The 16,575-nt window shown below is 41.8% G+C and overlaps 1 protein-coding gene across 2 annotated transcripts; it reads right to left on the reverse strand.

Annotated features, from left to right (window-relative positions):
• Nucleotides 1-1,573: 1,573 nt before the first annotated feature.
• PAK1IP1 (PAK1 interacting protein 1) lies at nt 1,574-14,136 on the reverse strand. 2 transcript variants are annotated; one of them, XM_003985813.6, is made up of 10 exons: nt 13,978-14,136; nt 11,562-11,727; nt 7,950-8,070; nt 7,800-7,874; nt 7,214-7,266; nt 6,658-6,803; nt 6,466-6,563; nt 4,023-4,122; nt 2,918-3,038; nt 1,574-2,536 (listed from the first exon to the last, which is right to left on the reverse strand). In XM_003985813.6, exons 1-10 carry the CDS (start codon nt 14,059-14,061, stop codon nt 2,337-2,339), a joined length of 1,164 nt encoding a protein of 387 aa, XP_003985862.2. In that variant the 5' UTR covers nt 14,062-14,136; the 3' UTR covers nt 1,574-2,336. The 2 variants fall into 2 exon arrangements, with proteins under 2 accessions (XP_003985862.2, XP_023109457.2); XM_023253689.2 differs by lacking the exon at nt 13,978-14,136 and adding an exon at nt 13,885-13,938.
• Nucleotides 14,137-16,575: the final 2,439 nt, after the last annotated feature.

The following is a 16,575-nucleotide window of genomic DNA, read 5'->3' on the forward strand; positions in this document are numbered from 1 at the left end:
TTTTCAAAGACACATCTGATAAAGGATTGCTATCCAAAATACAAATAACTCGTGTGTGTGTGTGTGTGTACATACATACGCACAATTTTTATTTATTTTTGAGACAGAAACAGAGCATGAGTGGAGGAGGGTCAGAGAGAGAGGGAGACACAGAATCTGAAGCAGACTCTAGGCTGTCAGCACAGAGCCTGATGCGGGACTAGAACCCACGAACTGTGAGACCATGACCTGAGCTGAAGTCGGACACTTAACCAACTGAGCCACCCAGACGCCCCTAAAGTACAAAGAACTCTTAAAACTCAATAGTAAGGAAACTATTTAACTAAAAAATAGGCCAAGTAGCTTGACGCTTTACCAAAGGTATCCAGATGGCACATAAGCATAGGAAAAGCTCCACGTAGGTCCTCAGGGAAATGCAAATTAAAATAACGAGATCCCACTAGACACAAGATTGGCCAAGATCCAGAACACTGACAAATGTTCTGGACTGAAAAATGGTACAGCTACTTTGGAAGACAGGATGGCCGTTTCTCACAAACCTACACATACACTCACCATACAGTCCATCAGTCACACTACTTAGTATTTACCCAAAGGAGTTGAAAACACATCCACCCCAAAACTTGCAAATGTTTATGGCAAGTTCGTAACTGCCAAAACTTGGGAGGCAACCAAGATGTCCTCCAGCAGTAATGAGTGGTAATGTGTGGCACACACAATGGAATACTATTGAGCATTAAAAAGAAATGAGCTATTAAGCTATTAAAAGACACAGAAGAGACTTAAATGCATATTCCTAAGTGAAAGAAGCCAATCTGAAAAGGATACAGTACTGTAGGATTCTAAGTACGTGCCATTCTGGACAAGGCAAAACTATGGAGGCCATAAAAAGATCAGTGATCGTGGAAGGTTGGGTAGGGGAGAGATGAACAGGCAGAACACAAGAGTTGTTGCAGAGCAGTGGAAATGCTCTGTGGATTACAATAGGTCATTCTTCCAAACCCATCCAGTGTTCAACACCAAGAGTGATCCCCAAGGTAAGCCATGAACTTTGGGTGAATCGAACACGTCAGTGTAGGTTCATCCCTGGTAAAAAGTGTACCATTCTAATGAGTGATGTGGATATCGGGTGTGGCTGTGCATGGTAGAGGCAGCGGGTACAGGGGAAATCTCTGCACCTTCTCCCTTTTGTTATAAACAAACCTCAAACTGCTCTAAAAAATATTAAATATTTAAACAAAAACATAATAAAAAACCCAAATCTATATTCATCTTTGTTTTTAGGCCTGAAGTTAACGAGGAGGTAGCCTGAAATGTCAGACACGGATTCTGGCTCACTTCCTAGATGATTTCCTCCTGTGAAGTGAGTGGCAATTCCAGTGCCCAAATGCTTGATGTTTTAATTTGCCTGAACAGGAGGGATTCCCCTGTCAGCCTTAGGTATTTGACATCTGGTCAGCTAATTCACATCTATGGATCCTCTATTAATGTGTCTTTTCAAAATACCCAGGAATCTACTGGGGGGGGGGGGGGGGCAAGGAAGAGAGAGATGACAAGATTATAATTAACAGGCTGAATTTAAGATTATCTTTATTGGATTAACTAAATGACTGTTTTTGTTGGCCTGAAACAGATGGGGGAAAAAAAACAACATACCCTGAAAATGTCATTTTCCAAACCTTCAATTATCTTCTCATCCACAGCGTGGAAGCAGAGTAGTCTGATGAGGTTTGGCAATCTAAGAACCTTCTTAAGGACATAGCCCTGAATTTAAGCATACACTTTATGCATACATATTTTACGTGTCCATGAGTTTTGAATTGGTCTTAATATATACTTACTGGTATGAAAATCTTTTTATACCTTGGTTATGAAAAGGATCAAAATCTGCATTAAAAGTACTAGAATCATCTGAAGAAGCCAAAGGAAGGCTAAGTTTTATTCTTCCCCCATTTAGGAGAAAAATCTGAAAAACAACTTTTTTACCCATCTCTGGTAAGGAATGTGTTCAAAACTGTGCATATTTTAAACTAAATATTTTAAGATCTTTATTTGCTTTATACAATGGTAAAAATTATATATTACACATTAACATACTATATATCACAATATATAATATATAATAGAACACTGCCTACCAAAAATTGTTTTACCATTGTTAAAAATAAAAATAGAAAACATCTAAATGTGTTTGTCTGTTTTTTTAAGCTGTACATCTTCTCCAAAAGAAGAAATTTCTAGCTTTTACTCGTGGAGGGAAGGCAGGCACATTTGAAAAGAATGATTCCATCTAATAAGTTTTTCTCATAGAAGGAATGTGGGATTGACTGTATCACTCATATTTTCTTTTTTTTCTTCTTTTTTTCCAACATTTCTACCATTTTCCTCTTCTTGGTTGACACCAGGCTATTTCCTTTCGTTGGCTTATTACTGTCATCAGTTAAACCACATTTCTTCGTATTAGCTTTGGACTCCCTTTCTTCTTCCTGCACTATATTGCCAGCTTCCTCTTTGATTTTGGACTCTTCTTTACTTACTAAAACACAAGAGACAGTGCATTTATTTATTTATTTTATTTTTAATATTTTATTTACATTTGAGAGACAGAAACAGAGCACAAGCAAGGGAGGGGCAGAGAAGGAGGGACACAGAACTCGAAGCAAGCTCCAGGCTCTGAGCTGTCAGCACAGAGCCTGACACGGGGCTCGAACTCATGAATCGTGAGATCATGACCTGAGCCGAAGTCGGATGCTTAACCGACTGAGCCACCCAGATGCCCCGAGACAGTGCATTGAAAGACTGCTTTTTCCTTCTTGAAATAAACACAACCTGAAGATGAAGTGAAGTTATCTGAATGTCCTCCACCTCAACAATTCAAGAGCTAACAAATTACTAAAAAACAATCACTTTCACTTACCAGAAGGCTCTGCAGCCGGAGGAAGGCTTTCTTTTGTGTCTGTCACTCTGTCTAGCCACACTCCAAGGCATGTCAGCCTGGCATTAGTTTTTACTTCACAGAGTAAAGATGGAGGAACTTTCTAAAACAGAAGAAAGAACAATTCTTAACATAGGGGAATTTTAAATACTTTTCTTTTTCCATAATCAAGTGAACTTAACTTTTTTTCAAAGGGTTTATTTTAAAGTAATCTCTACACCCAACGTGAGGCTCAAACTTACAACCCCAAGACCAAGAGTCGCATTCTCTACTGACTCAGGCACCCCTGAGTGAACTTAATTTAAAACTTACTATATTTTCTTGAGAATAAAATACACTGTTTGGAAGAATTCCATTATCTTGATCCATGTTTGGTCTGACTATGCCCTTCGCAAGGCACTTTCTGAATATTCAGAAATTGTAAATTCACCAAGGAAAAGGATCGTGTCTCGTTCATTTCTAGGTTTTAACAAAGAATCCTGCACAAAGCACACACTTGACAAACTACATTTGTAGAATGGGTTTATAAGAGAACCAAGCAAAACAAGTAAAAACAAGAAAATCTGTTAAGAGTGAGACCACTAAAGGGATTTAATTTTCCACTTATCTGGTTCAAAACTATTCTAAGATTACTGATCAGGAATTTTTGAGTTTTTAGTAATGGCAGTATTTTTTTTTAAATAGGCTCCACACCCAACATGCGGCTTAAACTCACAACCCTGAGATCAAGAGTCACGTGTTTACCGACCAGCCAGGCACCCCAGTAATGGCAGCATTTTTATCTAACAAAATCTTACAGAGAACACCAATCTACACACAAAAGAGAAGAAAGCAGCATTTCTCTGATTGAAAAAGCACGAGTTCTCGAATCCTGCCAGCTGAGACTCAAAACACCAACCCCCACCGTGGCTCTTGGAACCCTAACTTTAAAACTATGAGTATCAATCATGTGTGGAAGAGATCTCAGGTTTTTTAAAAGATCTCTGCCTTATGACCTTTGGAAAATATTCCACCTCACTTAACTCAAAACAATACCGATAGTAAAGACTTGCATTAAAGCGCATTCACATTGTGCTAAGACACCAACCTTATTCTGCTTAAGCTTCCACATTTTGACGAAACCATCACTTGATGCTGTAACAATAACATGATGCTCTGGAATTTCAAAACTGAACATGTCCTTTATCCTAAAATAGAAATATTAACACCATAAAGGATCCTTTCTCCCAGATAGTACAATACCATTGTAGAGCTTCTACGCACATAATCTCTCGATTTTTCAATGTTTCAAGTGCTTCCAAACTGCTCAAGGAACAGTGCTAAAATAGAACTGTGCTTCACATCCCCATCAGTCAGTGCGCCATTTTCAGGGTCTAAGTTCTAAGATAAAGTGGATTATTAACCATATGTTAAAACGATGAAAAGATGATCATGATAACCATAAGTAATTAGGTTATCACAAATGACATAAAGATACTTAAAGTCCTTCACCTCAAGATACTCCAAGTTCAGTATGAAGAGCCAAGTAAGACAATGGAAACGAACCACGGGCTTCCTCCTACGCACCCGCTTCTACCCCCCCTCCAATGCCACCACCCTAACCTAAGCCACTACCCCTGTTCTTCTGGATTCCCAGGGAGCCTAACTGGTCTCTCTGCTTCCATTTTTGCTAACAATTTTTTAAAACTATCAATCAAATCATGTTAGTCCCAGGCTTAAAATCCTACAAAACTAGGATCTTTTTTAAAATAACACAGGATAAGGGTGTCTGGGTGGATCTCGCGGTTCGTGGTTTCAAGCCCCATGTCGGGCTCTGTGCTGACAGCTCAGAGCCTGGAGCCTGCTTCGGATTCTGTGTCTCCCTCTCTCTGCCCCTCCCCCAATCATGGCTTTGGCTCTTTCTCTCTCTCTCTCAAAAATAGACATTAAAATAAATTTTTTTTTTAAAGTTTATTTATTTTTGAGACAGAGAGAGACAGAGCATGAATGGGGGAGGGTCAGAGAGAGAGGGAGACACAGAATCCGAAACAGGCTCCAGGCTCTGAGCTGTCAGCACAGAGCCCGACGCGGGGCTCGAACTCACGGACCGTGAGATCGTGACCTGAGCTGAAGCCAGTGCTCAACCGACTGAGCCACCCAGGCGCCCCCAAAAATTTTTTTTTAAATAACACAGGAGAGGAGGAAGGGTATGGGGGTATATATAAAGCATGTCTGGCCATAAACTGACAACTGCTGAAGCTGGGTGGTGGGTCTATGGGGGTTGCTTCTTTAAACTGGTCTATTGGCCTTTACATTTTTCCACAGTAGGAAACAAAAAATCTACAAAGGCCCTTAGCTAAAATCTAAACTCTTCACCAGTCTACAAGGCCATGTACCATTTGGCTCACTCTGATCTAGTCACAACGTTCTTCCATCTCTTGTTAAAATATATCCAGCTCTTTCCTCCCTCAGGTGACTGCGTGCCATCGCTCGTCTCTTCAGAAACGGCTCCCTTTTACCCCTCTCAAGTCCTACCCCCTCCCCCTTTCTGGATCAAACTGTGCAAGTTATGTCTGTTATTCTTAAAGCACACATTTCTATTCCTGTTCTAATTACCTGCTTACTTGTTCATCGTCTGTCTGTTGCTCTACGACTAGAGCCACTAAATGCAACTTCTTGTCTTTTCCATTCATCATTAAATACTAAGTGCAGTTCTTAATGGATGCTCAATGAATACTTGTTAAATGAATAAACAGCCAAATATCCTAAGTGTTAGCTTAAGTGTACTAGTGTTATTAAGTACCTTTGACATGGCCTTGAATGAACACTTCCTAATGCAGGGGAAAACCAGGGCCTGTACACTGCAGTATTTGAGTATTCCCAAGAGATTTCTTAAAAACTGTTATTTGGAAAGTAAAAACTAGGGCTTACTTAAGACATAAAAGGACAAGTAAATGAAGCACATTAAAGTAGAACAGTGCATTATCACCCTTCCCAAAATTGCAGTAGAGAAAGCAGAGGCAGACAGGACTGGGTTTGGATCCCAGCTCCAGCACCCAACAGTGGGGTAACCTTGGCCAAGTCACTTAGCCTTTACTCTGAACAGCAGTGTCTACCCACAGAGATACAGTGAGCAGTGACAGGTAAGAAAGACTGGCATAAAACAGAAGTCATTGCTGTCACATATTTCTCCTGCAGGAAAACAAGTAGTGTGCACAGGGAGAAGTGGAAAAGAGGAATAAAATAAAAGGCAAGAGAGATCCTGGCAAAGCTCAAGATCTTTTTTTTGTTCCTCTTCAAATATGACTGATTTTAGGCCCCAAGCCTAGTATTATTGGAAAAACATCTTGTGCAAATCACTAGTCCTGATGACAACTTCCCTACTTTTGCACTAAGGCCAAGACATTTCTACCATCCTCTCAGACTCCAGAAATCATATATATGTAGGAATGCACCCTACCTTACGAAACTATTGCATACATGACACTTACTGGAGACTCTACACTTACATACACACATACACATAGGGACTGGCAAGGGAAAAAAAATACCTGTTATCATGAGCTTTAAATTCACAGAGACACATTAGTGAATCACAGTCAAAAAACCTTACAACTTCTTCATCTCCAGCCACTGCAAGGACAGACTCCTAGAAGAGAGAAAAAGAATACCCGGAATGTCATCAACAATTGCAACCATCATCATATACACTAAGATTCCACCACTGATTTCTCATCACTTACTGAAAGAAACGTAACAGAAGATATTCTCTTTTCATTTGTGATGGTGCCACTAACGGATGCAGTGTCAAGTTGATAGATATCTATTTTATTCAGCATAACAACTACGTATTTCTCTCCTCTTGGGGACCATTCCACTATGTGAGCATCTGCAAGTTAAAAAAAAAAAAAAAAAAAAAAGCTTTTTTTTATTTCATAAACAATGATCAGAGTAATAACAAAAATAGCAAATAGCTGTACCATGCATTTCACATCCACTGTCCTATTTACCCTTCATAAGAAATTTTGATGCATATTTTGCAAGTTAAGGTTTAGAAAATAAACTGGATTAAAGAATCATCAAAGGTCGGAGAGCTGGTAGGTGACACAGTCACAACAAGAATCCCAATCTAAAATGGGAAAAAAAAGAAAATGGGAAAAGTAACCCAAAGCATTGCTCTAAGAGGTAACCACCATCATGCAGGGGAAACAAAGGTGAGCACACACGCACACAAGAATGTGTGTGTCTACATTCATATTCCATCAAATTATAAAAAACATTCCAAATAAAAGTACTCACTTTGCTTTATGTTTTTTATGAATGCTGATCTTCCTTCCACAAGATTCCATGTTCTGCAAAACAGGAAGCTCACTTATGGCATGGTAACTTTTACTAGGTGTAAAGGTAAGCATAATGAACACTTACTCAAATGACAATTTACTACAGATGCCGCTATTTGGAACTGTCGTGTTTCTTACAACAACACTGGAAATATTTACCATTAAGCAAGATTAATGCATCCATTCCCACACCCCTTTCACCTACTTAAAATGTTTAATATATTTTCAAAAGGTTTCACCTCTTAAAACATTGCTTTTTAGGACCATCCTCTTTGCTTCCCAACTCCGAATGAATGACTGGGATGTAATGTGTATGTCTGAACACAGAGTCTGACCTTTTTTTTCTCTACCGTCATGAAAAGGTTCACTGGCTTTCAGCTTTTCCTTGTACTGCAGTATCTCTAAGTAGCTGACAGCCAGGACACAAGACAGAAGTGTATCTAATTATTGTAGTAAAAAATACCCTGATGGTTAGGTTCCTGCTGTTGTACTTGGAGAACAAAGACCACAACTGAGAAAAGATGCTCTTGGCATTAATGACTTACCTCAATGTCTTATCCGTACCCACAGACAGGGCCAACTTGCCAGATGGGTGAATAGAAAGGAAGGTCACGTGTCCTCTACAAGGAAACCAACAGTTAGCCCCCAACTTGACTGGTACCTGGAGACCACCAATGGGAAAGGGCTAGACTCACTTGTGAGCTTTAATGGACTTCAGGCACTCCCATTTCTTTGCATCCCAGACACAAATGACTCCATCTTCTGCCCCACTGATTAAGTGCCTGTTGCCATAGAATTTCAGGCAAGTTATCGTGCCTGTGGAAAAACCGAAATAGACCAACTTAATGCTCACTTTGAATGCAAACTCCATTTCTGGTTTGAAGGCTATGCTGTGGTAGGTAAAAATCTAACGTCAGCATTAGTGAAATAAACCTTAAAGTCTTAGGTGAAGAAATTAATTTTTTCATATCAGAACATACAATTTCAAGGCTGTGCAAATACTTTCAACAGAATTTCTCTAGTTGTAGATACAGACTAGAGCTAATCAGTTCATTTACTTGCTCTATGGGTAAAGAATCATAAATTTAGGAGATGGCTGGCTAGGATTGTTTGAGCAAAAGTCAAACAAAACCAACTAATAAACCAGCTAATTTGGGAAACAAACCAAGATATACAACCATATGACTTCTTCCTTTCCTTCCCTTTTCTTTGTTTTGGTTTTTGTTTTTGCTTTGTGTGGGTTTTTTTTTTTTTTTTAAGAGGTGGGGGGGGGGGAGAGAGAGAGAGAGAAAACACAAGTGGGAGAGAGGGGCATCAAGCAGGCTCCACGCTTAATGCAGCTGGATGCCAGGACCTGGGATCTTGACCTCAGCCAAAATCAAGAGTTGGAGGCCACCCAGGCACCCTGGCTGCCTCCCTTTCTTTCTTTATTGAAAGAGAAGAGAGGAATGATTATTACTTTCTAATCAGTTAGTTAGCTACCCAATCATCCAGAATCCAATTATTATCACTCCAGAGCTGTTTTCTATTTGATTTCTACAGTTTTCATTCACTGTCCTAAGAATTTATTACAGGGGCACCTGGCTGGCTCAGTTGGTAGAGCAGATGACTCTTGATCTCGGGGTTGTAAGTTTAAGCCCCCACAATGGGTTCAGGGATTACTTAAAAATAAAATCTTTAAAAAAAATAACTAAAAATTTTTTTAAATCTTAAAACACAAAGAATTTATTAACACAATTTTATAAACTGTTCTACTGTTCAACTATGCCTTCTATAATCTCCTTTGCATGATTCACAAAGTTTCCTACAGCTTTTCAACTTCTTCACAAACAACTCCACTCCCCTCTGCCCAAAAATTAAAACCTGAATCTCCCATGAATTTCTTCTACAGCTCTTGAGATAGAGACAAACATGTTCCATACCCTCAAATATTAACCTCGCTGGAAGGAGGTTAAGATGATAGAGGAACCCAGCATTCTTCTGACCCCCAAAAGCAGTCCCTGTATATGGACAACGTATGATACCCTGACCCTCAAATAAAACTCCCTATCCTTTAAAGCTTGTGTCCATCAGCTTACTCTTCCTATAGCTCAGTGGTCAACAAACTACTGTTTCTAGGTTAAATCTGACTGGTGGCCTGTTTTGATAAATGCAGTTTTCCAGAACACAGACTTGCTTGTTCAGTTCCCAAATGTCTATGGCTGTTTTCTGCACTGCAACAGCAGAGCTGAGCAATCAAAACAGAGACCACATGGTCGCAGAGCCTAAATATTTACTATCTTGTCCTTTTCAAATAAGAATATGAACCCTTGGGTCACTGTTGTTCACCTGCCACCTCCTGGTGAGTCCTTTACTTTGTCCTTTATATGGAAAGAGTAAAAGATCTCTGATGAATATAATTTTGCACACCGCCCAGCCCCGTCCCCAAATATATGGGGTAACATACAACCTTATCAAAGTGGGAGTCTTTAGCCACCTTTGCCCGTTTTCTTTTCTATCAACTTATTTCCTACCTTGGTAAAGATCTTATCTATTACCAACTGTTAGATAAACAGGAGTTATACAAAGAATGAAGGAAGTTAGGAACCATACTTCATCCCCATCCAAACTCCTTCTAAGTAAGTCCCATCCTCATTGTGCAACACCTGTACCAATGGCTTTAGGCAGACCAGACTGATTTAAATTATTTCTTCCACACCTAAGGGAGAGAGGACTTTCTTGTAGGAACTGGGAATAGGAGGCAGAATGGAAAAAGAACATATGTTGAACTCACTCAAAGTCTAGCTTCTCTTGAAAAGCAAAAACTTGTCAAAGTAGCTAAGGACCATCTGAGAAAGACACCAAACACTCCAAATTACTGCTAGAAACCAGTGCGTAGCTGTCTTATCTCCCTTTAATAGCAGGAAATCAACAACCTGAGCAGAGCTTCCCCAAACTAAGCACATATCTGATTCTACTATTTTGAGTTCTTCCTTTCCATTTCCCTTCTCCTGGAACACGTGTTAAACCTCATTATTTGTGCCTTGGGAAAATACAATAAAAACAGAATAATGTTCAATACTGGAAAAACACACACCTATTCAGTCTTCCTATTCCTAAATCCTACCACTATCCTGGACAACTTCACCATCAGTGCAGAAAACCCAAGCATGACTGGAGAATCACCAGGCCCTGACCTCCACTCCAGTGACCTTTGCTTCCTCTCTAGTTCAGTCCCTCGCACCTACACCCAGGACATGTTACCACCTAGAGTTGCTCCACATTACAACTCTTGAAGAATCTCTTCCCTGCCTGCAACCTCACCTTTCACCAGCCCCTTCTTGCCCCCTTCATTCACTCCACCTGCTTTTTTATTTCAGAGATCTGCAGGCCCTTAACACCCCATTTTCTCTAGACTGACAACTTAAACCATCTTTCATCAAAATCCTTTGTAAATCAATCCTTCTGTTGCATGGGCACCAGGTAACTTTCTGCTCCCCACAAAAATGTCTGGAGCTTAGTGCAAACGGATGTTACTCGGGCCACAGCCTCCAAGTTCAATCAGGCAGACTCTCACTAGTCCTTCTGCTTGTCCTTGGTCAGCATCTCTCTTGTATGCCAGGTGCCAGCACTTTCCTCAAGCCCACACCGCCCCTCCCTACCATTCAATCCCTAACCTCTTCTTCTCAAGGACCATCCAGGACGTGACCTGTCTAATTCTCCAATCACCTTAACCTCTGTTCTAACCTTCTCGTAATACTGACTTGCTTGCAGGTCCCCATGCACCCAGTGGTTAACGACATGGGCTCCAGACCTAGGTCTGAGTTCCAGTTCCACTGTTTTGCGACTATGGGCAACTCACAAAACATCCTGAGTCTTGGTTTTCTCTTCCAGGAAGCCGAAGATGCAAGTGTACCTTACTGGCAAACTGCTGGGTACGTGGTACTCCCTCAACGAAGTCAGCCATCAGCATGAGGCTGCTACTGTGCTCTGTGCACTTCCTGCTTTGCCTGGGATGCCCTCTCTCCCACCTTGAAAACTTCACCTGGCTAACAACTGGCACTTCTCTTCTAAGATAATTCAGTCAGATGTCATTTTAGGGAACTTTCTGCTTCCTCCCACTCCCCCCAGATGCAGTTAAGTGTCCCCTTTCTGTCTCTCAATATGGACCGTGAAGAACTTAAAAACAAAAGACATGTTTTTTTTCATTTCTGTATTTCCTAGCACAGAATCTACTATGTAATAGGCACTTAATGAATTGTTCAACTCAAGTCAAATTGTCAAGTAATGACGCCTCACCATTGTCTTAAAGGATATAATTTTCTTACCGTTGTGATGCACTAGAGCCCCATGGTCTACCTTCTTTTTCATGTCATATATGTGAATTGTTTCATCTTTGCTCCCAGTGACTACAAAACGACTATTTACAGCCACTGCTGACAAGGAGGCAGTGTGGGCATGGTGAGTGAAGTCAGCCACAGGAGTCCATTTTTGCTGAAGAGTAAAACACGCAATCAGTGTCACAATCACATCACAGTTCTCCGGAAACACATAAGTGGTTCCACAATCCATGAAAACTACCAGTGGATACTTACAAATTGAGAAAAAAACTATTCAAGGATAGCAGACTAAGAAAAACAAAGACCCTGAGAATTAAAAAAGGCAGGCAGCAAGGAGACAGGAAGGCAATCAAGACTCCAAAACAATTATGGAGACCGGATTACTTTAAGGTCCTATTCCAATCCTTAACTCCTTCATATATGTACTTATAGGTGAGACTTCACTATTCATTCATTCAAATGTTCAGATTTGATTTGAATTTATTCGTTCAAATACTAAATGACTACTATGTGCTTGGCATCATTTTGGACAGTTGATATGTAACAGTGAAGAAAAGAAAGCCGTAATTCTAATGTAACTGCCATCCCTGTGGGAGAGACAAACTGTAAATAAATATGGTATCACATAGAGAGGAGTATAAATGACAAGTCTTATGAAGAAAAATAAACGGGATAAACACTGTGTCTCCATTAGTACTAAAATAAGCCCTAGAGAATGACCAATGATGAGATCTCAAGAACTCTATGCTTATTGATATGCAACTTTTGGACCAAATGAGTGAAACTGGTTGAGTGCAAGGAATAAGAGAGCTGAATACACACACACACCTCAAACTGAGGGAGACGCATCAAGAAGTATTAGCAAACTGGGGCACCTGGGTGGCTCAGTCAGTTAAGTGTCCGACTTCGGCTCAGGTCATGATCTCGCGGTTCGTGGGTTCGAGTCCCACATCGGGCTTTGTGCTGACAGCTCAGAGCCTGGCGCCTGCTTGGGATTCTTGTCTCCCTCTCTCTCTGCCCCTCCCCCACTTGCACTCTATCTCTCTCAAAAATAAACATTAAAAGTTTTTTTAAAAAAGGAGTATTAGCAAATCAAACCACGGAGGAAGAATCCATCAGATTTCTTTGAACACACTTAAGATGTGTCATTGCAAATTAATTTCTAAGTAACTACAGCATCAGACAGTCCTTCCATCCATCAGGACCAAGGGAGCCTCTTTTGAGTAAAGGCACAATATTCCTGAGGGGCTGCTATGACCGTAAATCAAAGACAATCTTTGCTTGTGCACTTTACAGAAAGAATGTTGATTATCTGAGCTCTGGTCTGTCTCGGTTTAGAAGCAGCAGCGGGTGGTATAAGAGCTTCATGTTTCAGAGACACCTAGGGACGTGAGTCCCAGGTCTCCCAATATTAGTTGTGTGGCACTGCGCAGGTCACTTAACCTATCTCAACTTCAGGCTCCTTATCTGTAACATGGGGATAACTGTATTTGCCTCAGGAGGCTGCTGGGAAGACCACTACGTGTCTGGAACAATGTAGTGACTTTATTACAAAGAGAACACAATAGCATCATCTTTAAGATTCAAGAGATGGCACCTTCCAGCCAAAAAGATTAATAAGCAGGAGGAGACAAAGTAATTATTCAAGTTATATCCCTCCAGTTTTCTGGTTAATTCAAGACTGACACCTTGGCTTTTTCACAAAGAAGTACTGAAAAGAATGGGTTTCTAGGAGATACTTAGGTTTGCTTAGGGAAAAATACTACTGGATTAAAAGTTAAGAGATCTTATTTCTAATCCTGGGTATGTCCTATCTGTTTGACTAACAGCAATTTACTTAACCTTTCTGCTCACACATCCAGTAAAAATACTTCTATTTTGTTGTAATTTCCTTCCACGCATTTGTCTCCTTTGCCCTTATGTCGGCAAGCTCTCTAGCGCTGTACCCATTCCTTTGGCTTCTTTGCACCTCCACTACCAATTAACGGCTCCGTGGTGAGGGTTCAAAAACACTGAATGAACTGGAGACACTATCAACGAGAGGTTTAACCCGACCCAGATCTAACATTTTGTCAAATTCAAGGACAAAAACTCAGTAAAAGTGAACTGTTCTTTCTTTAAATCCTGAACGCGTACACCGGCTGTCAACGGACTCATTTGCCAGCTTCCTTCCTGCACCGTGGCCAGAATGTCTACTAAACCCAAAAACATGATCTCGTTTTACGAGAATGCCTACTCCAAGTTTTAAAAAGCTAAATTATACGTTTGAGTTTGATTCATCAATTAATCCCTAAGGGATCCGTGTGTTTACCTATGATGATGGTGCTTACCACGGCCGTGCGGGAACCCGACCAGACCTTCCCGCGCGCCTCCTCCCGCGGTCCCTCCCGGCGCGCACTCTTACCTCGTGGTCGCCGCCTGCAGCTGGCTCAGGGCGTACTGCGAACCCAAAAAGGACCTGTTCGTAACAACCAGCGACCAGCTCCATTCAGCAGCACACGTGCCCCTTCAACCAGCGCCGCTCAGCTGAGACAGTGACGAAAGCGGATGCCAGAGCAAGTGGGGTCCTTCCTGCGTCGGCGCTCAAATTACGTCATGGGCGCAGGGCTGTCTTTAGGGCGCCTGCCTCCGTGGGAGGGGTTTCAGCGTTCGAAGATCACGCGGAACTTCCAAAAGGAAAAAAAGAAAGGATGTCACACGAGGAAGTTCTCACGGCGAGGAGAAAAATGTTGGGGGCAAGCAGGCATATTCTAGGTGGCTGTGAGGTGGGCAGGTCTAAAGGGGAATGGGGCGGGACATCCTCTGCGGAAGCCCCTCATTTCCGTGATGTCACGAACAGGGCGGGACCTCTTTCGGTCTGGGCGGGGCCCCTGGCGGTGTCGCGTGCTGAGTGCCGAGCCCGCTGTGCTGTGGGCTGTCAGACCGGGGACAGGAATTGGGTTTCCTTTTTGCGCAGGCAGCATAAGCAAGCGTTTGTCTCTCACGTTCTCTCGTGACAGGGCAGAGAGGGGTCGGCATTCATGGTTAGCGGCTTCTAAAGCAGGCCGCACACCTTTCCTTCTAGCTTGATTGGTTTGTCTGACTTCGGGGTCACATTGGCCAACGTCGCCGCACATCTCGGGGAGGGAGGAGGACGCTTTACCTGAAGTGATAACACGGGCTGCTTGAGGACGAAGTCCGCAGTCATCGTAGGTGAATGTACCAAAAAGAGATCTCCCATTTCACTTTGACCACCCCCCGCCCCGCAGTTTAGGGACCACATGAAACATGCATGAAAGCCAAGATCGCCTTAATTAGCATTTGAAATTCTCATAACGTGTGGAGATTCAGAGGTCTGTTGAAATGACAGCTTTGCACAAATCGGAGTAAATCCTGAAGCGTCATAATTAGTCTCATAAAGGCGAAGGCAGGTGGATTTGACAAGCAGGAATTCGGATGGCATCCTCGGTGTCAGTTCTTCAACCCCCGCTTTAGTGCTGATCCTACAGGATCAGCACTTTGACCCTTTTGTTTTCAAGACTATGTGTTTCTCTGGTATTCTGAACTGTCGCTACGTGTCTAACTCGTGTTTGTTTTAATTTCCGCTGGTTTGGGTCTTGTAGAAATGATTACTCTTTGAATGCTTTGGGTGTCATTGCAACTCAGGGAAGGCTTTGTCTTCTGCAGGCTTTAGCGACTCCACGTGTAAGCGCTCCCCAGGCACTGAAAATGCTGTAGTCAAACTAACCCTCTGTCTCGGAAACACGTGTAGTCATTCACTGTTTTAAACTAATTCCTTCGCTTCGTGCTGATTATCTTCATTATGTTAAAAAAAAAAAAAGTCAAGTTATCTTACTATTTAAGTTATTTAACTATTTACCATCTCTTTCCTGTGTCCACCAGAGACCTACCAAAGTGAGGGGGTTTGAATAGGTGCAGTGGATGTTGGCTGGGCATGGGACAAAGAATGAGTGAATAGGACATTTCTTTGAAGTCTCATGTTTTATCTTGAAAACTGTTAGAAATTGGGGCGCCTGGGTGGCGCAGTCGGTTAAGCATCCGACTTCAGCCAGGTCACGATCTCGCGGTCCGTGAGTTCGAGCCCCGCGTCGGGCTCTGGGCTGATGGCTCAGAGCCTGGAGCCTGTTTCGGATTCTGTGTCTCCCTCTCTCTCTGCCCCTCCCCCGTTCATGCTCTGTCTCTCTCTGTCCCAAAAATAAATAAACGTTGAAAAAAAAAATAAAAAAAAAAAAGAAAACTGTTAGAAATCGTCGGAACCAATTCTCGAGCTCAGAAGACCTTAGAGAAGCATTTATCCAGGTGATCCCGCTCTAGGGCAGTTTATGGATAAGTTCTGAGGGCTCTCCAGCCCTTGAGATTAGATGCACAATTGTTTATGTACATTTTTGAAGGAGAGCATTGATAAAATGTCATTACATTTTCATAAGGATTAGTGCCTCTAAAGTTAAAATGCACTAATCCTGGGGCACCTTGGTGGCTCAGTCAGTTGAGCGGTTGAGCTTCCGACCGGCTCAGGTCATGATCTCGTAGTCTGTGGGTTCGAGCCCTGCGTCAGGCCCTGTGCTAACAGTTCGGAGCCTGGAGCCTGCTTTGGATCCTGTGTCTCGCTCTCTCTCTGTCAAAAGTAAACATTAAAAAAAAATTGTTTTAATGCACTAATCCAGTCTGAGGTTATAAATGTGAAATAGGTCTAGAGAGGTAACTCAAGGTAACTCAAAACCACCCAGCTAAGGGACTGCTAAGGGACTAATAATGCTGCTACTTTTTACATTTCCTTGGGCTCAAACTTTCTCTTTAACAAAGAAGAAAAATAAAGCAGTTTTTCACTGTCTAAAGAAAAACAATGCAAAATTACATACTTGTTCAACTAGATTCGAACTGAGCATACTTCCTGCAAACCTCCTGGTCTCTTTCCAAACACAGGATGCAAAAAACCATTTAATCCTCTTCTTGTAAAAACTGCAGTTGCCAAGAAACAACCAACTGTTAAGAGTTCATTAAC

Source organism: Felis catus, chromosome B2 (genome assembly GCF_018350175.1).
Source record: "Felis catus isolate Fca126 chromosome B2, F.catus_Fca126_mat1.0, whole genome shotgun sequence".
Classification (NCBI taxonomy): Eukaryota; Metazoa; Chordata; class Mammalia; order Carnivora; family Felidae; genus Felis; species Felis catus.